Source organism: Oenanthe melanoleuca, chromosome 3, assembly GCF_029582105.1.
Source record: "Oenanthe melanoleuca isolate GR-GAL-2019-014 chromosome 3, OMel1.0, whole genome shotgun sequence".
NCBI classification, from domain to species: domain Eukaryota; kingdom Metazoa; phylum Chordata; class Aves; order Passeriformes; family Muscicapidae; genus Oenanthe; species Oenanthe melanoleuca.
Window position 1 is genome coordinate 5,268,176 of NC_079336.1, and position 21,600 is coordinate 5,289,775.

At 39.9% G+C, this 21,600-nt stretch overlaps 1 protein-coding gene across 1 annotated transcript in view; it reads right to left on the reverse strand.

Annotated features, from left to right (window-relative positions):
• Positions 1 to 21,117, reverse strand: part of RCAN2 (regulator of calcineurin 2) — a 76,071-nt gene extending 54,954 nt beyond the window's left edge. Inside the window, 2 exon segments of the mRNA XM_056488889.1 lie at positions 20,895 to 21,044; positions 21,046 to 21,117. Coding sequence (XP_056344864.1) covers positions 20,895 to 21,044; positions 21,046 to 21,117 — 222 coding nt within the window.
• Positions 21,118 to 21,600: the final 483 nt, after the last annotated feature.

A 21,600-nucleotide genomic window follows, 5' to 3' on the forward strand; every position in this document is an offset into this window, starting at 1 on the left:
CGTGACCCACCACAACTCATGCAGCAGGCTAGCACTCACACATCCACCAATGGCTCAAAGTCTTCCAAGCATGAAAGATGAAAATTGGGACCAAAAGCTGACCAGGACCAACAAGCTGGTAAGATAACATAACTAACATTTGGGAAAAGCCACTGCATTCCCAGGTTTCAGCAGCAGAATACTTCCAGGTAAAGAAAGACAAGTGGTTATGTCACTTCACAACACCTCAGCACAATTTAAAGAGAAAGAGAGAAAAGATGACGGTGGCATAGGAAGTGAATAGCTCCTGTCATTGAAGAACAAGCTCCAAGATGTCTGTGAATGTTAACAGGATGAGATGATTGGCACTGCTGTGGGAAAGAAAAAGACAGCAGTGATTTGAAGGATTTTTAAGTGTGGGAGGGAATAAATGCAGAGCAAAGAAGGCGATAAATTGGAAACGGAAATGTAAAACAGCAGCATGAATACGTAAGAGCGATCGCCTTGGAGAGGGGAAAAAAGAATCCTAAGAACATTCTTATCTCACACTATTTTACATCTTCCAATACATCAGGATCACAGGCTCAGTGATTCACAAGGAAGATGCTTAACAGTGATGCTGAATAATGAAACAGTCAGGGAGAAAGTGTGGGAGTCGTGATACCCAAGTGCGTGGTCAGCTCAGCTCAGAGGCTACGCTGGTCAATACATTCCTGCAGCCACAGAACCAGGCAAAGAACAGCTCTTGAAGTTTGCTGAGCACAGATAAATTTAGATTGATTGTATGGGCCTGCCACCTGGAACCAGGGCAGAGGTATTTGTGATACACTCAGCATTAAAGAACAAAAAAGGCATCAGAAAAGGAACAAGCGTTTGGTTGAAGTCACTGAAGTTTACACTGCCAGAAAAGCACACGTAAGTGAACATTAAACCAGGCCAACTGGATTTAAGCAGCCAGGTAAGAACTGGGAAGCTGAATCAACTCCAGCTTTTGTGCTGATGACTCAAGTCAGGAAGAAAAAAAAAAGGAATGATCCAAGACAACTTAAAAGAACATTCTTACCAAAAGAGCCAATGAAGCACAAACAGCAGTGGGTTATGTCTATCAGTAAACTGGGAATGCAGTCTCAAATCCAGATCTAACAAGAGCTTGTTGTAACCTAAACTAAGAACATACTAGAAGCTATTTTACTTTCACTACTTTCACAGAATTTGACATTAATTTGGGTAAAACCTTCAACAAGTGCCAGTCAAAAAAAAGTGCCCAAATTTGTGTAATAAAGTCTGTGATGAAATGATTCTAAGGAGTGCTAAATCAGTATGAGCAATTGTTGATTTTAAGTTAAAAATGATCTACAATGCAAGGGCAAAGAGAAACCAGGAGCAGTCTGATAGCAGCACATCAACACTCCTGAATGTACCAAGAAAATTCTGCCTTACACAGAGCTTTTATAGGAATGTGTTGCATGAAGTTGTGACTGTTTTATGAGGGAAGGACGATGAGTAAGACTCAGGGAATAGCTGCAGCTGAAGGGCAAGTCTGGAGAGCATTTAGTCCAATGCCCTGCTCTGTGCAGGGTCAAACCAGAGCAGGGTCATGCCCAGTCAGGATTCAAATATTTCCAAAGACTGAGTCCACAGTCTGTCTAGCAAACTGTGCTAATACTTGACCACCTTACCATAAAAACCATAAAAAGTTTTGTAAATTTTTTTTTTAATGTTTGAATTTTTATTTTTCTTCAGTTTTTGTCCAGTGTATTTCTTTTCACTGAACACCACTGAAAAGAGTGACTCTACAGGAGATGCTTACACACAGCACTGGCCCTAGCATCAACCCCAGGGGTGTATCACCAATGTCTGGCCTCCAGCTGGACTTTGTGCCGCTGATCTCAACCCTTTTATCTCAGTAGCTGAGCCACTTTTCATTTCTCCTCACTGTCTACTCATCTAGTACCTACTTCAGTAGTTTATGCATGGGGATGGTACAGGGGACAGTGCCAAGAGACCTAAAGTCAGGATAAAAAAGTATCTGCTGCTCTGCTCTCATCCATTGAGGTCATCATTTCACCACAGACCATCATCAGGCTCATCAGGCATGACCTTCCATATATTTAATATTTCACATTATAATTTAAAGAATGAACCAAATCCTATATTTAACATTTTTCCCCCTCTTACATTATTTGCCTTTATGCTCTCTCTGCTCTTTATTCTGTCTCTCCACATCTGAAATTCAGCTAAGCACACCTTAGCACAACACATTTGCAGATGGCTGTTCAGTAGCTTCACAATACAGTTACAATACACAATTACATCCATGGTAATGTGGTAGTCACTCATTACCAAAAATGCATTTTTCTTTTAAAATGTTTGAGGGAGTTTACATGACTTAGGCTCATGCTAGATATGGCCCCAGGAATAAGTTTTAAGTCTCCACAAGCAGGTAAGAACAATTTCAACTACCACACATTTCACATACACAACAGTATTTTATAGGTGCAACTATATTCACATTTAGTTCAGATTGTGCTTCTGAAGCAAACCTCCTGACAACCCTCACCTATCACACTTTGTTTCACACCAGTGCTCAGGCTGAGTGTGCAAATTGGATTTCTTGGAACAAAATTGAAGTGGAAGAGCATTCCAGGCATGATAAGTCCAGAGAACACAAACTATGTTAAAAAAGTAGTTTGAAATAGCACATCCACACACAAATACAACAGACCCACTCTGGCAAGATCTCAGTTCAGAGACAGCTCCCTTTAGCACAGCTTATCAGAAAGTAAGAACTTCAGCACATTGTATTTAGCCACTATGTGGAAAAAAATTAAATTTAATCAATGCAAGAAAGATAAGGTTGGTGTCGGAATGCTGATCTAATTTCCACTTCTTCACAATCATGCTGGAAGAAAGACTAAGTATGAGGACTTCTGATTTGTATTAACAAGAAGGGCCAGGAATATGTCCAAATAAAAAGTAGGATTTTAAGAGGCCTGCAACCACCCACACTCCATCTATGGCAAGTTATACACAAGGAAACTCTGCCAATCAGACAAGAAAAAGAACGACACCAGACTCAGTGAATCAGTTTTCTTCAGCAGATGTCAGTCTTCACATGGAGGATTAAATGCTTTACAAAACCCTAAGAGAAACACAGCACAAAGAAATGACTGACATTGCTGAATGACCTTCAAAAGTCAAAGAACAAAAAAACAGACATGTACCTAAACCCACATTACTTTCCAAGATACTCCAATAAACTGCCATGTAAAGACATGTCTTACAGGCCAGCAGAATAATCTACCTTGGAAGAGACCTTCGGAGGTCACCTGGTACAACCTCTGCTCAAGGCAGAGAGCTTCAAGGTCAAATCAGGTTGCTCAGGGCCCTGTTCAGTCAACTTCCAAGAAAATCTTCCAAGGATTGAGGTGCCTCCTTTAGCAGCTTGATCCAGTGCTTACCCACTGTGCAAACTGTTCTTTTAAGTTTTGCAGTGGAAAATTCTGACTGGGTTAATTTGCTGCCTTCTCTTTTTTCATGGTGCACATGCAAGAAAAGTTTGGCTGCCTCTTCTCTACACTCACTTGGTGGCAGAGGACAATTAGGTCCCTCCAGTGTCTTATTCTTCTTCTTTAGGCTGAATAAACCCAGTCCCACACACAGGCTCCCCTCATTATATGCTCCTCTTCAGAGCGCCTCTCCAGCTTGTCTACATCTTTTTATTTTGTGTACAGAAGCACAAAACAGGACATGCTATCCCAGATGTTGTTTCACCAGTAAATAAAATAAATCATCTCCTTCGACTGCTGGCTCTGCTCCTGCTGACATAGCACACGATGCAGTTACCTGTGACTGAAGCCTCACAGTGAGAAAATAGAAATGAAACACAGCTGGAAGCAGATTTACCCCTCTCTGCTGCATCCTCAGAGATAGAAGGGCTACTCTGTGGGGGGCTTTCCATCCAGCAATAAAGTGGCTTCCTGCACTGCAGGAAACTCAAAGAGTTCTCTGATTCCCTGGGAAGTCCCCTTCCAGTGTCTCTGCAGCTTGTGCTTCTGTCTTACCATAACTCTGTTGCACTGCAGGTTTCTTCCTCTTCACCTTTCTCCTCCCCTGCTATTTCCTGCTCTGGAAGCCTGCTTCTCTCAGGGCTCAGCTGCTCCCAAGGAAGAAACAATATCTCTTTGGCTGCTCAGCAGCTCAGATTTCAGGGTCCAATAGCACATAGAAGACAAACTGAGCTCTGTAAATCACTCTCAAACATTAAAAAAAAAATAAAAAATAAACAAAACCAAACCACAGACACAAGAAATAATACACTAATACTAAGCATTCAAATATTATGTAAATATCACCTGTTTTTAAGCACCTTAAAGAGCTGTGACTAAGCCTGACTTATCTAAATCCTGACCCAACAATCTTGTTTGGGAGTTGAGGAAGTATGGACTGCATGAGCAGACTGTTAAAATGAGTTGACAACTTGCTGAACTGACAGGCTGGAAAACTAATTATCAAGTGCTCTACATCCACTTGACAAAAAATAACAGGTGAATATCACAAGGGTCAGTATTAGGGCACAGACTGCTTAGTATCTTCCTAAGCCTCTATGCAACAAAGCAAATTGCAAGTGGGCTGAAAGTGCAAATGATAGTAAAATAATAAAAAAGGGGCAAAGACTTCTGTAAAAAAAAATAAATAAAAGAAAAAAAAAAATCACTTGAAGGGTAATACAGATGCCATCTGCCTGGAGAGGCTGTGCAATTACATGGAGGTTTTCAAGAGCTGATGAAAAAGTCAGAGTTGACCTCAACTAGTGTTGGCAACAGTCCCAAAACCAGATGGCCTCCAGAGATCCCTTCCAACCCTTGTCTCTGGGATTCCATGAAGACACAATGCAGGAACTGAATTGCTCAGGACAGCGATAGCAATTTGGGGAACAAACCAAACACTCCTGGTGAGGACAAAACATACTTAGCCTGACACATGGATGCACCAAATAAAACACTTCCCATTCTACTCAGGCAAATGGACACATTACCATTCTCAGACTCAAAAAGGAGTGTTGGTTTCTGACCTTCTCATTACAGGCTTTTAATGAGGTAAAAAAGCTGGGAGGTCTGCTTACTTGTAGACTCAAAAAACCTGAAGCAGAAAGAGAAGTTAAATTCAAAGTCAAATAATACAATACACTTTGCATTGCCAAGAGCTTAGAGAAGAGTCTCTCTTTTGTATGACAAATCTGTCGACTCCTCCTTGACTGCCATTTAAATATCACTATAAGGACATTTTAAATACCTCACTGCATTTACCCAAACTTTCAATTACAATATAACTCATCACAATGGCTTCAGAGCATACAAAGCCATCCTTTACCCAGTTTGCCTACAGGCTCCTCCCTCACTGCATTTACCCAAACTTTCAATTACAATATAACTCATCACAATGGCTTCAGAGCATACAAAGCCATCCTTTACCCAGTTTGCCTACAGGCTCCTCCACCATTGCCAAAAGAAATAAGGTGCAGACAGGATTGAATTCAAGTTAGAGAAAACTGTTTTGCAAAAAAAAAAACAGTAATTTTGCTAACAGTAACAGTAACTCAGTGATGAGTTGTCTCTTTACATAAAAAATTTCTTGCGTCCAGTCTGAGTTGCCTAAAGTGCTCCAGTAACTCGTTTGTTTGAAATCTGGCAAGCAGACTTCCTACTGCTGTTCTTAAAATTACTTGGCTGTTCCACTAGTCCAAGAAAATCACAGTGAGCTTCCATATCAGAATTATTTTCCTGAAGGTTGCACACATACTACATGCGTATGCACATACAACACAGAAAAACAAACAGCAAAAAAATTCAGCTGGTAGGAAGGTTTATTATCTGCTCTTATATATGCAAAATACAGAAAAAAGTAATCATCACACTCAGTTCATGCAAACATATTATGCTAATTTTTTCTACACACAGCAAAACCATTTTTAGTTATTACCTTAGAACAGGAAGTTAATAATTAAATGTTCTGGTTTAGGATTCATTAAAAAGTCCAAGTTACATAAATGACATGAGATTACTTAAGGTATTAGAGGGACATGAGTCATATCTACCTAAAAAAACCTTTTCCTGGTATCTCTAGTGTTACATTATTCATTTTGGTTGTGTTTATTCCTCTAAGGTCTAGGACACTGTATTATCAGGCACTGCACTAACAAGCATCACAGTCCTAACATTTAAGATAATCAATAACCACATCAAAGAGATCAGTCCTTCTATTCACAAGACTTGAAAATTATACTTTTTTTCTTTCCTTATGTTTTATGCATTTAAAACTACTGATGTATTCAAATATTTCAGGAAGCATTCTCTTCAGTCCATTCATTAACTACCTTTTCACATTAGACATTAGGCACCAATTAGCTCTGTTAAGTATTTCTGTGCATATCTGGAGGACATTCCACCTCCTTCATAAAGATAAGAATACCAAAGACTTCTCTCCGCCCCTTAGCAATCAAGTGGAGAAGGCACAAGCAATATATTCTTAAATTAGAAGATTCAAAGTTAAAAGTGGAGCTTTTTATCAAGTTATTTTTATCAAAAACAGTCTCCTTAGCAAGGCTGTGCTATGAAAAGCACAAGTACTCAATCTTCTCATTTTGCTCAAAAAAACACTGTAAATGTATTTGAATAATTCACTACTACATATTTTAGCAGATCCCATTCATCTAAACCAGGATGAAACTTTATCCATCTTATGCATTACCTTGCTGTCAAATAATTCTATATACTTCAGTAGGGCTTTGCCAAATAAGACAATAAATATGCACAAACATGGATCAGATTTTAATCATCCTAATGCAACAGTATTTCTCTTCCTTTACTTTATCAAAATGAGAAAAAAAAAAAAAAAAAGAATAATGAGGGGCTTAAGTGCCTTAAATCATTCCTGGGATACATTTGCTCTGTACAAGTGCCTGACAGAAGGCTGTATTCAGGTGGTCTCTTCTCCCAGGTAAGAAGCAACAGGATGAGTGAAAATGGCCTCAAGTTGCTCCAGAAAAGGTTTGGATTGGATGTTAGGAAACACTTCTTCAGTGAGAGGGCTGTCAGGCATTGGAACAGGCTGCCCAGGGAACTGGTAGAATCACCCTCCCTGGAAGTGCTCAAAAGGAAGGTGGGTGTGGCATTTGGGGACGTGGATTAATGGTGCCCATGGCAATGCTGGGTTAATGGCTGGGCTCCATGATCACAGAGATCTTTCCCAACTTTAATGGCTCTGTGATTCCATTTATCCCAACAACATCCAGCTACGGTAGGTGGAATTGGAATGGAGTTCTGGTCAGAAGAGAAAGATAAACCTATACACAAATTGGATCCCAAGTTCTAAATAGACCAATAATCATTTGGTTATGCTTCCTCTGCACAGCATGGAAAGCAAAGCTGCTCCATGACTGAGGATTAGCTGGAATCTCACATCACAGTGATGGAGCCCTTGCCAGAACAAGATTTGATTTACAGCAGCCCATGACGATGGCATTACATATGTCACATTTATTAGGATTGAATTCCTTCTCAGTAGATACCAACTCAAAGCAATAAATCTATTTTAGGTTTTAAAGAAAACTATGACAAGCAAGAGAAAAGAGAAGTTGCCTTTAAAACCAATCTAATAAGTGGCTCTAAACTTCTCTAGGGTCTAGCTAAACTGTTCTCCTCCAGTTTGCCCCTTCTCTCAGCTTTGGTACTAAATCACAGGTATAGTCACCTATTTATACCACTTTACCTGGTAATGCTTCTGGTATGGCCACAAAGGACAACAGAACATTTGTTACCAAGTTTCCAAGCAAGCACAACACAGAAATTATTTCAGTCTGACTTCCTAGATATATACACAATACCACAGTAGGAAAAAAAAATGAAAGGAAAGACTTCAAAAACGTTGAAGATAAAATTCTAGAAGTTGAGTTCAGGTGCTGAGTGACAATACACTATGGAAATTAATATCTAGGTCCACCATAAGCAAAAACACTGCAAAAGAAATCTGATAGTAATAATTCCTCTGTGAAACTATTTTGCAGGGCTGAAATGAAACTGAAACACATTTAGGGTGAACACTGCTGTTCTAACTCCACAAAAATAGCAAGGATTAAAAAGTGCATTTTGTATCTAATATTCCAGTGGTGGTGTATTTAAAACGACATTCCTTAACATGTATTATCTTTTCCAACGGCAAGTGCTGTGGGTGCAGGGAGGAGTCAGCAGATGGCACCCACGAACCAGAGCACACACACCATGATGGCCTTTAGCTCACACACAGTGGGCTGGGTTATTAAAAAAAACCTGGGATTTCTTCCTGTACCACCCAAGATTTTCCCTTACACCGTTTAAGTGGTCTAAGTGTGTATAAATCAAGTTTACCTTCACTACCAAAGTGATCTGCTGCACAATCATCAGGTGCAAGGAGACATAAGAAAGAAGGGTAACAGTCCTTTTCACTTTCATAATTTTAATCTCAAACTCCACAATATCAGTGTTTTTACCCCGGTTTATATCAGTTTCTGTGCAAGAATGTCAGTTGCAAATACTCCCTTTCACCTTGCCAAACACGTACCTAAGATACAACCTCACAAAATAAAAATGAAAAACAAAATCAACATACAGGTGGCAACAGGTCAAAAACCAGAAGGCATTAGAAAGAACCTAAAATTCTCTTAAAAATCAGTATCACAATACTGACACAACTCATGGGTTTTTTTTATATTTGGGGTTAACAGCAGTCCTTATACTACAGGAATGTGGATAAAGGATACCTGAAGGTCCCTCAATAACAAAATAAGGCAGGGAGGGCATTAACTGCTAACGTAGAAGAAAAAGCAAGACATATACCAAATATTTCAAGGAGATTGAACTACCCAAAATCTCTGTACTGTATATCTGCAGTACATAACCACCTAAAATTCTAAAAATGTCACTTTCTTCACATGACTTTCATCTTATAAAGAATTTTATGAAAATCCAGTGCCTGTTACTGTTCGCATTCAAACTCCATTATCCCTTCTGCCCTTCAGTTATACAACTACAAAGTAGTTGGTTTTTACACAAAACTAATTCTCATATCAAGTGCAGATCTGTGCAACGATTTTTTTTCTTCTTCCTCCTGTTAGAGAAAGAACAGGCTGGAAAAATACAGGGTTGTGCTGGGAATGGAAGACATGGAAAAATCTCATCTTCACTCAAGCTACTGATAAGGTGAACATCCATCTCTTTCTGTTTCAAGACTGACAAATATCAGATAAGGATTTAATTCTTAGACCTGAAGTAAACACATGGAATACAGACACATAGCTTGGACCAGCTATTTTAAGCAGTTGCTTTTGTTGCTGCCACACAGCGTCAATCACATCATTATATTTTAGATTAGCAGAAAGACTTTGATGCAGCAGAGTTCTGAATAGATAATCAGAACTGTGTTTCAGTACATGACAGTTCCACCAAAAAAATTCTCAAAATCTAAATACATGCACAGGACAAACTGCATCTGCTATATGTAGGTCACAAACCAGCAAGGAGTCATAAAAACTTCCATTCACAACTTTAAGAGTGATGAATTAAGACAGTAAAACAATTTCTTCGGGAAATAATTTTTAAAAGGTATAAGCTTTTTTTTTTTATTTTAATCATTTGAAACTGGAATATAAAAAGAGGAAGACAGATTATATTCCTAAGAAACGCTTTTATACCATTTGTGCTGTGTGTTTCTCCCCCTTAACTGTGAGGCAATGAGGAGCAATCACAGGAGTAGCTGCACCACAGAGCACACAGCAGGTAGAACTGACACCAGGTAAAGAAATACCTGAAAGGAAGATTTGTAGTCAAAGATGCAAAGAAAAAAGGATTTCCAGAAGGATACAGGAAGGAAGGACAACATAACAGCATTGTCTGATATATTTCCACAGCTCCTGTTGGCAGCAGAAGACTTTGAAGGAATTTGGAAGTGTCTGTGACCAAATCCCTCAAGTCAGACAGTTTGAAGCAGCTCTGCACATTTATTCAGGGGAACAGAATCATCAGTATGTAAGAACTGAATGGGTCCAGAAGTTGCTCATTTAAGCATCTAATATTTTATATCCCAAATTGGGTCTCTGCTTGTTAAGGAAACATTCCTAGGAGAATCTACACAAGCTTTGCAATGACAAAAAAGTGAAAGCAAGCAGTGCCAACTTGTTGATGTACATTAAAAGTGTTTGATACCACGTAGGAGGCAGCCTCTGGGCTGAGCAGTGCTCTCAGTCTGTACATGGCCCTGTCCCAGGAACTCAAAGAAAATCAAGTAAAAATAACTCCAGCCCCCACACTGGCAGAAGGCTCATTCAGATGGCCCTGTGGTTCAATGCAACACAACCTCAGCCATGGGAATACCCACTCCTTTCTCTTCAAGACTGCTGATATTTCAGCCTGAGTGAACTGACTTTGCTTTCAGCCAGGGATACCACAAAATCCAGCTGTTTACAAAATAAAACAAACAAAAAAAAAACCAAAAAACCCACAGCCAAACACTTTCAAGAAGAAATAGAAAAAATAATCAGCATCCAAAAGAGTCACGAAGAATAGAAATGGAAGAGACATGTGTTTGACTTTATCATGGCTTTTGTAAGTCAGCCCATGGTACACACCAGTCTGATATTGAGGCCTTAACACAGGAGACATCTCCCCCCCATTCAGGGCTGGAATTTCCTCAGCATCTTTTGAAGTACCAGCTTGTCCCTCCCTTGTAAGGCAGCCACACACTAGAAACACAGGGATGAAACCATCAGATTTGTCACTGGTTCCAGTAATATGAAATGGAAAATTTCTACATTCTGCATGCAGCAGTCTTACAATGTCTTTATGCTTTTTTAACTCACCACAAGGCCAGGTAAAGCCAACACACACAGACTTGAGTCCACTCTGCTGCAGTGCAAGAGCTTGCTTACTTTCATTACTCTCTTGCTAGAGATACTGAAATTTTTTTCCCATTTTACAGTCTTCTTAACTTTCCAGCTCATTAGTCCCTATCACATGGAAGGCTTCTCTTATCCCTCTGAGACAAACACATTACATCTACCATATCTGTAATGCCTCTGTTTCTGGATTAAATTTCAAAGCCCAGTACAAAAGTTATATAACTTAAGTAGGGTAGAGTGTCCAGAAAATGCAATCAAATTAGGAGAAAATAACCTAGAAGTAATCACATTAAACCAAGACAATTTTAAAAAGGACATTCACACACACTACACAGGAAACTGAGAACTCAAACAAAACCCTCCCTGGTGGAATGGTATCAGCAGATCTTGCTGTGCCAGGATTGGACCTGAGAACAAAAAAGGGAGAAATCTTTGTACTACTGCAGGAAATGCTAAAATTTCCATCAGCTGGAAAAGAATCAGGAATTCATCGGGTACATAAGAAAACATCTTTTCAAATGAACAGAAGTAATTGATAATTCATATCACCTTGATTCAATTATGATATCTCACCTTTGTGCTCAAATCTGTTTCAGATTGTCTTAATTAATGTCACAGTCTTAAAGCTGCCATCTCTCCTCCTGTATTTTCTCACACCACCTCCCCATAGCCCTTATTTTCTAATACTCCTCTCCAAGTAGTATTTTTACCCACCTCTATTAACCATTAGTTTCTATTAACCATTAGTTTACTAATTGTATTTAACTCTTGCAGTGTTGACATATATTTTGTATGAAATATTCGAGGAATTCCCTTAAATAAGTGGTAATTAGGATTGTAAATTTACTGTTTTGAATATGATTAAACTATAAGGTTGCTTCTGTAAATGCAGTGTCTTTATGCACTGCTAATGAAGGCTGACCTTCATTTAGCAGCCTTTTCCTTGGGCCAGAAAACTGATATCAGAACTTGTGGTTGGATTAGGACCTCTGATGCTATTAAAATAAAGAACAGCTGCTGCCCTAACCACATTAGAATGGCTTTACTGCACTTTTTGATTACTATCAGCTAGAAAAACAGGATTTTGGTGGACTTCAGAGTGACAGTTTGCTGGAGGGAGAAGGGCAAAACTGTGTTTGATTATTAGCAGATATTTGCTGATAAGAACTACTTAGTGGAACAAACCAAAGACTTCTCTATAAATTACATAAAGGCAGCTTTTCCTTTGGGAGCTGTATCCCTTGCTTGTGTCAGCAGATACCAGAAGGGTTGACTTCTTCCTTTAATATGCAATGTGCCAGCATCAGTTTCAATGAGACCCAAGGAAGTTCCGGCAGTTCATGGCTGTGGTTTATTCAAAGTGTGACCTGCTATCTTATCATCTTGGCTTTTATTGCTTTATAAAAACATGCCATGCCTTAGATTGCCAGACAAGAAAAAAAGGGAAAAAAACCCAAACAGCAGTAACATTGGTCAAGAATAGCAAGTATCACCAGCTACAATGAATTTTATCATTCCAGAAAACAATATATCCAGCTATCATCCTAGAGAAGAAAGGCTCAATATTCTGTGTACATGCAGTCCAACTCCAGCATTTTCAAGAAGGATAATCAAAAGGAAAACTCTACCAACACCAGAACTCTGCCAGCAGAAGTCCCTGGCTGAACCCCTGTTCCAGCTAACCCTGGTGGAGCTCAGAGGAAAGCCACACCAGCCTCAGTGTTCCAGGCCAGATCCAACTTCCTCAAAGATCAAAAGGCATTTGAGTCCGGGAATTTAGTTCAGCCTATTACAGGAGACAGACAACTGCCAAGTGGAATCTTAACCTAAATTTGTACAGTGTGTAGGGATATCTAAATCAGATCCTACCCACAGTTTATCCTACAGTGGCCATTGTGTTGGAGAAAAGAGTAATTAAGAGGAAGATTTTTTAGTGACCTACACACAAGACCTTGCAATTCCCTATGGCTCCCAGAGCCTTTACTCATACTCATGTCATCACATGGATTTACTAACACCTTTGTTAAAACATCTCATTATCCAAAAGTCTGTATTTTAGTGGAACTGGTAAGAAAATTATATTCCTGAAAAAAAAAAAAAAAAAAAAAAAAAAAAAAGTGGAAATCTCCTGAATGGTCCTTTCCCAGGAAAGATTTCCCACCCACCCTGGTTTGAGATAACACATTCCCTCTAGACTGTGGAGGAGAACACAGCCACAGAAAGCCAGCACTAGAAGAATTTTTCCATAGTTGCTCTTAAGGAAAAAAGTATGTTTCCAAATTTAAAAAGCAGACAAGTAACTGCTGTCTTGTGTGTTCTGGAAAGAACATTAATCAGGTTATTTCTGTAATTTACAAACAACTAGTATAGTTAAATGCTTTGAAGCACTACTTCAGATTTCAGCTGCAAGGAATACAAGCCTACCTTTAACCCAGTTGGTCTTTTGCCAGACACGTTCTCCCATTGAAACAAGGGCATTTGTGCTACCAAGAACACTGTGCATGGATGGGAAAATAACCTCAAGTACTGTAACAATTATTAGACAGCATCCACATGACAGACAGTGGCCTTTCAGACCCAGAAATACTTGGTCTAACTATTTGGTTGGTTGAAGTTTTTTTTTTGTTTAAAAAGAAAACAACACCAGCACTACCACAAAAACACCAAACCACATTTTCAGAGCATGACTGAACATTGATGCAATTGAGGAATATTCAGAGCTGAGTAATTCCTGCATGCCAACAGCATAATCTCCAGAACAACCCAAGAGAAGATGGAAGGAATGCCTAGAGTGACAACTCCTTACAGCTCCTTTGGAAATTCTGCAGATCACCTCAGAGGAAATTACCATCAGACCCTATATACATACATAAATGCAAGTTGCCTTGTTAAGAGCTACAAGAGCAGCCTTAAATCATCTCCTTATAAATATGCATTGACATTCTGAATATGCAAAACACACCAATCAAAATTAACTCATTTTCTGCATCTGAACCAGAATGAATACTCAACAGATCCCAAATGTCAATGAAGGTGAGCTTCCCTACTGCCCCTCCTTATGGTTACTGTGGCTTGAGACCTAAGGAGTTCCATACATTGAGATGCTTTGTGGATCTTACTGCCAGTCATGTTTAGAGAATTCACATGCTACAGCACATCCAACTTCATGAAGTTACTGCTTTTCTTATGGAGCTTCTCAACAGAACTCACACCTGACCTGTGAGCACAGGCACAGGAACAACAGCTACAGGGAGAAGCTGTGACACCACATCCCATTCCATGTGCCAACACAGGGCTGGACAACAAGGTTCAGCAGCTACACCATGGGGTGAAAGGGAGGTTTATGAATGACAAATACAGAATCAAAGAATAGTTTGGGTTGGAAGGGATATAAAAAGAGGATCTAGTTCTATTCCTGCCATGGGTAGGGACACCTTCCACTAGATCAGGTTGTTCCAAACTCCAAACAAGCTGGCCTTGAACACTTGTAGGGATGAGGCATTCACAGCTTCTCTGGGCAACCTGTGCCAGGACCTCACCACCCTCACAGTAAAGAATTTCTTCATAATAAGTCAACCTACCCTCCCTTTGGTTTTAGGCCATTTTAAGACCAAGTATCAACAGCTCTTTCCAGTTGTAGAGAGAACTTGTATGAAGAGGCTGAAAAAATCAGGCTTACCACTCCAGCAGACAGATGGAGTATCAGATGCAGAGCATGGAAGATCATAGGTGTTTGCAGACAAAATGCTGTACTGCTCAGAGATAGTTCACAAGAAAAGTATTTAAAATTAGTTACAGAAAAAAAATGCAATGGAAAAATAACTTTAGATTGCATATTTCTTAAAGCAAGAACAGCCCTCTAAAGCTTTATTTTAGTGCTTCCATGATCATACAAAAAAAGCAGTGCTTGGCTGTCTGCAAACCAGCACCCAAGGGAAAAGTGCAAAATAGGATTCCCAGGGGGCAGCTGTGATTCATGAAGGACACTGCTCCTGCAGCCTCTCTTTGCAAGCTCTCTGTATTTTTATTAAATGCAAAGACAGAGTATAGTAAAGAAATACTTCCATTTCCACCGAATGCCAGGGAATAACACTGATCCCATTTATAAAGCAGAAAAAACAGAAAAGTAGGTAGATTCCACAGCATGAGGCACAGTCTGCTTCAAGTGGCAGCTTCTGATAATGTTATCATATCAACCACCACCAACCTTAAAAGGTAGAAAAACTGAAAGTAAAACAAAGCAACAGCAAGTGTACCAGGAAGGCAGAGTGAAGCCTGCATTCCTTTCCAGCCTTGGAGCCTGACTTCATCTTTGCTAGGGTGACCTTCCACTGGGTCTAGGCTTAAATACTAATATTAGACTAAAAAGAAGTGTGCCACCCTCTAAATATAATGATGACTCAACACCTAGAGGCTTCAGTGATGTAATATGAACAAAGAGATTCTGACTTCACAATCTAGATGCTTAAAACTCAAGTCAAAAGGAACAGATCTTCCTTTCCCTGCAGACACAAAGCCTGACTAGAGCCTCCCAGAGCATCATCTTGAATCAGCCTGTAGGAAAAGGGAACCAAAGAAACATTTCACACATGGCAGCAGACACACTGGCTCCTCTTTGTTTAAAAGGAGCACTGAACAGACACATTTCAATTATCTGCTTTAGTCAAAGCATCAGTAGAAAGTTTCAGTTCCAGAATTAACATATAAAAGTTAAAGACAACACAGCAGACCAGTGAGCAGTCCAGTGTCTTTCACTGAACCTTAAAAATAAAAATAGCAGCATGAAAATGGGCTTTGTTGAGAAATCTGAATTCAAGTACAAGGGAAAAACAGCCTTTACAAGTAAGGCTACAAAGAGCTCTTAAAGCATCACCCTTGGACAAATATTTCAGCAACCACCTGAGGGAGCCTTATATTTTTCAGGATCCAAGTTCAATAATACATCTTAAAAAAAAAAAAAAAAAAAAAAAAGTCAGAGGAAGTCTAACAGAGGCTTCTGCAGTAAGGGCAGGCAATCATCCAATATACAGTAAATAAAGTTGTAATGTGAAAGAATCCCTCATGAAAATAGTAATTGTTTTCATAGTAAAGTCCTTCTATTAAAATAGGATTATCTTTTCCATTGGCTTGTTAGTTTGACTTTTCTCCTTCCTGCCCCACCCCACCTCCATTAAACTCATGGTTCAGAAAATGCATTTTTAATCACCTTCACTTCCCCAGTCTTGCATTCCCACATTGGCCTTCTGCATCAGAAGAATTAGTCTACACTTCAACAGATGTTCACAGAATCACAGATTGGAGGAGGCTGGAAAGGACCTCTGGAGGTCATCTTTTCCAACCCACCCCTGGCTCAAGCAGGGCTATCTCCAGCTCAGCTACCCAGAACCACATCCAGACAGCTTTGGAGTATCTCCATGGAGAGGGAGAGACTGCCCCACCTCCCTGGGCACTCTGTGGTATCACAGTAAAAAAATGATGTTCAGAGGGAACTCCCTGTGTTTCAGCTGATGCCCGTGGCCTCTGCTCCTGGCATGTGACATCACTAAAAAGAGTCTTGACAGTCCTGTTTGCACCCCATCTTCAGGGGTTCACATACACTGCTCAGATCCACCTGAGCCTTTTCCAGCTCAACAGGCACAGCTCCCTTGGCCTTCCTTCAGAGCAGACAGGCTCCCATCCCTTCATCTCTGTGAACTCCTCCAGTATGTCTGCGTCTTCCTCATGATGAAAATTCCACAAATGGAAACATTTGATCAGTATTTTCTTACACAGAAATAATAATAGTATCTCCTATTGGTTTAGATTATATTGGCAAGAAAAAGCACTTGGTGGACTTTGGCTATCACTGCCTAGGCAGCTTCACCATAACTAAAATGCTCAGAAACTGATGAATCATTCTTTATCTGAAATAAAACCATCAAGTTTAATCGGAGCTTCCAATTCAGGCCAAAAGAATGGTAAAAAAAGGAGCATGCAGCTTCTAAAACGCTTGAGGAAACACATCCTTCCCTCCTGAAAACATATTCTAATAATGACAGCTTTGTGTAAGCATCTCCTGAGGCACTACAGCATCTAAAGAAACCATCCTAAGAGACAAAGATGCTTCACTTTGACAGTGTGTTTACCAGTCCCAGCCTGAAGGAAGTTCGAGTCACAGAACAGAAAGGTTGGTTTTACAAAACAGTGATACAACAGTGTTGTTGTGCTTAACAAAAGCACAACAAAAGGGTTACTAGCCAGAGTTTAAGGGCTATGGGTAGCAATTAACTGCTGAAACACTCCAATAGCCACCCTCAGGAGTTATCAGAGTCATGGCCTTTGGCACACCAACACAACTGCTTTATCAGGAAAGCTAAAAGGAGCAGCACCTCCCATTCAGTCACACTACCAGCCAAAAATAAGACTCAATTTTGCCATATCTTGCTCACACATAAATAGTCCCATCAATGCAACAAAGCCCAGGGTTAAGGTGCAATTTTATTTTTAGCTTCTTCACAATAAGACTTTCCATGACCCAACCAAGTCAGCGCTTAAACTCCAAAACATCAAATTAATTTTCCCAGACTGTTAACAGCTTTATGCCAAAACAAAAGATCAGAACACAGGACAGTGACGGGGGCACAACCAAATGTGATCCCAGCTTTGCAACAGATTATCCTGTTGGATAATCTTCTCCTCACCTTTGCTGGATTTTAGGAACTAAAAAGATCTGTATTTCGAGAACACTGTATAGAAGGTACAATTTCATTTTCCATAGGAAGGTGCAGGCTGCCCATGATGAGAGTGGAAATAAGCAAAGCCACCTCCCCTCAGCTGTAGCAAGCTCTGTCCTTCTGAAGCTGCTGAAACATCCTGCACAAGTCCTTAAATGCCCATATCATTGGCCCAGTTATCTGGGGCATTCTCCTGACTCAAGCACACATTTCTTTCCAAGAACACAGCCTGGAAGGTAGGGAAATATTTTTTGTCCAGATGCGCTTTTAGTGAAGCAAGATCAGGTGTAGGTGGCATTAATCTATATTCCCCTTTTCTCCAGTGTTTCAGGGCAGTCAGCTCCAAGCAGCTTCCTTGAAGCCTGATGGCAAATTAATCTTCAGATCCCAAAGCCCACAACTCTTCAGGCTCAGGATGGTGAGACCTCAGAGTGCTAGCCAGGAGAAAATCCAGGCCTGTGTCTTTCCCTGCAAAGGACACGGCCTTCAGCTGCCAGAATTCCTCACCTTCAGAAAATGAATATCTGAACTCAGGCTCCCTGCAGGTGCCATCATTGCTTTTGACAGGAGACAGAATCCCTTCTAAGAGGGATTGTAGACACACAGCACTGGTGAAAGGGTATTTCTGACACAGGACTCAGAACAAACCAAATCAGCTTATCCCCAGCCCAGGTGTACGTGCTGCCAGCAGCTGCTGCAAGTCCACACTTCCAGCACAGTCTGGAATTTACCCTGTATCTGATCCAAAGGAGTTAAATGCCTTCAAATTAAAAGCTGTCTTTAGTGAGTACATTGCTTAGATATTAGTCTGTTAGAAGTTTGAACTCAACATTTCAGGCCCTCAGACACTTCAGATAATGTAACTTTAGAACTGACAAGGTAACTTCTTTACTTTAATGCTGTTCCATGCTGAAGTCAGAACTTTCCACACCAAATCAAACCAGCCATTTACAATGAGGGGTTTCTCTGGCTTCCTTTACTACCTAACTTGTAACTTCCAATCATACCTTCACTTTCTTCTAAAAGTGCAGGTCAAGAGTAAAAGTCAAACATACATTGCAAAAAGCTTTACTGTCTGTAGAATGAACACCAAAATTAAACAATTTTAGATATAACCATTATTGTAGTACATACTTTTTTGAAGTTTAGTGTACAATTAAATATACTTTGGATTAACATATAATTGAAGATATGATTGTTAGCACCACTTATGAATAGTGATCATATGAGATTTTAAAATTTAGCTCAGCAACTTTAAAATATTTTTTTTTTAATTCATGTGTGCTGCATGTTGTTGCAGCAACAGTTATTAATAGAAAGGATTATGGGTATTAATCAACTGGGAACACAAGTACATGTTCTAGAGGAATAATAAAAACCACAATAAACTCCCCAGGTTCTTGGATTTAATGAGAAATCTAAAGGTAATCCCATCTCATTAAATAGACACTTACAGGAGTAACCACTTACCTGCAAACAGAGCTGTTCAACCCACAGCATGGACAGGGTATTTACAGACCTGCACGTGGCACAACATCCACCTCCACAGCCCAGCTGCTGTTCTTAAGACACATCCTTAAGTCCTGCAAGTCTTTGGGGATTGCTATCCCACATACTTACATAATCACCCATTCCATTTTCTAACTAAGCCATCAGCTAAATACCAGAACACAGCTCTCAAAAAGGAAAGCTCAGGAGCAAGTGGGGATAGAATCTCTGCAGGGTGAAGAGAGAGATTCTCTACTTCCAGGTGGGGTCCTCTTTTCTTCCTTTAAAACTGGACTTTCAGACCCCTTCAGCTTTAGTCAAGTTCACTACCAGATGGTGAGAAAATTCTGGAAAATGGCAGAATGTAAATGCAAGATGCTTATTAGCAAAAGGTCTATTCAATAAAATAGGGCATTGTTTTTCAAAACTGCAATTTAGAGTGTAGCATTTGTAATATATAAGTGCCCTTTTTAATGCTCATATCACAGCAGTAATCTTATTCAAACATATACAAGATATTATTACAGAACACAAAAATGCCTAAAAATTAAACCCAAATAATTTCACTCGTGCAGCCTCATCAGACATCACTTTCAGTAACTTTAACAGGAAGCCTGTATCCTTAGAAGTCTTGTTTCATTCCTCTTTTATCTGGTAATCCTCCCACTAAAAAGTCTTTGTCCATTGTAGATTTATCTGGACCCACTGTACCACTGCTAGCTTGTTTCTGAATTGAAAATTCTGAACAGGACACTCAAGTAGCTTCAGATGTGCCTATAACAATTAGCTCAGACTCATTTCATCAGACAATAAAGCCCCAAGCCATCAGTTTTATATTCCTGAAGTCTCAGAAAGAATACTAGATGAAGAAACAGGGAACTGAATGCTTCCTGCAAGAGTGGATTTTTTGTTATTATTATTATCTCAAGACCATGTTGTTCTTAATATTGCTTTAGATTAATTGCAGAGTTCAGAATATTTTCATGAAGTTTCTCATGTCCTTTTATCTAGAAAATCTGAAGTGAATGACAGTGAGAACACAGTATTACAGATAATTAAAACACACCAGACCTTATCTCTCTTCTCTACAAGTACATGAAAGGAGGTTGGAGTGAGGCAGGTGGTGGTCTCTTATCCAAATTAGCAATCAGTACAACCAAAGGAAAAGGTCTCAAGGCATGCCAGGGGAGGTTTAGCTTGGATATTAGGAGAAAAATTATCCACCAAAAGGGCTGTCAAGCATTGGAACAGGCTGCCCAGAGAAGGGGTTGAGTCACCAGCCCTGGAGGGGTTTAAAAAAATGTGTACATGTGGCACTTGGGGACATAGTTTAGTGGTGGGCTTGGCAGTGCTGGGCTAATGGTTAGACTCAATCTTAAACCTATGGATTTGCCAACCTAAGGATTCTCTAATTCCTAGAGAAAATACAGAAAGGCAGCCTCCCATCTCAGTGATCTGTGATCAGCAAGCAGAAGCAGCCATCACATGCTTGACTTTGCCATTCCCACCATCCCTGCAGCCAAGGCTGCCATGAATACACAAACCTCCATTTCAGTATTCTGCAAATCTCAACAAAAGAAAAATATTGTTGACCACAGCTGACAAAAAGGCTTTTAAGCTCTTGAAATAAATGTCAAAACTAGAATGTTGTTGTCACCTTAGAAAGAAGTCGTATTTGTGATCAAGTTTCTTTGCACCAGACAGATTAAACTGTTTCACTGCAATAAACAGATACAAAGCACAGGACTTTTCTTACAGAGAAAAGTTGGAAACAGACACTGTACCTTACTGTCCTCATCCTCAAACACAGACTGGTGAACATTACAGGCGAAGAGAGAATTTGGGAGATCGTTGAAATCAATTATTTCATGGAAATCTTCCTCTGGAAAACACGTCTTTAGGCCATTGTCTCCGTTGATAGAGTAGAGCAGGAAGTGTTCCTCCATCCTCAGGAATGCAGCCATAGTGGCCAAGGCCCCGCATTCCAAAGTAAGAATCTCCCCTCATTCCTGGCAGCACAGAGAAAGTAACATCACACAGTTACACTACATATTAAAACATTCCACATCCACAACATAGCCCAGAGATTCTTAAGTCTGGGGGCTCCGTTTGTAGAAAGTAAATTTCACACTGTTTCAAGGCAACTATTGGCCTCTGACATGGGGCACTAAGACCAGTCTCACCAAGGTTCAAACAGGGACTTGGCTTTAACTTCATTTACTAGCACAGGAAAGTCCTAAACATACCAGTACAAGCTTCTGAACACAAGCAGAAGAGACATTACTGAAGGGCCCCTTGCCCTATGAGAAAACACTGCTGTATTTGGGGTTAAGAGAACCATATTTGTTACTGGGAAAGCTGCTGGTGCTTCTGTAGCCAGCTTAGGAAGCATAATGCCCAGGCTAAGAAGAACTTGGAAAATCAATTTGAAATTTAAACCACGCATCAAGGAAAAATCAAAACAAAACAAAAGACCCTTTTATAAAAAGG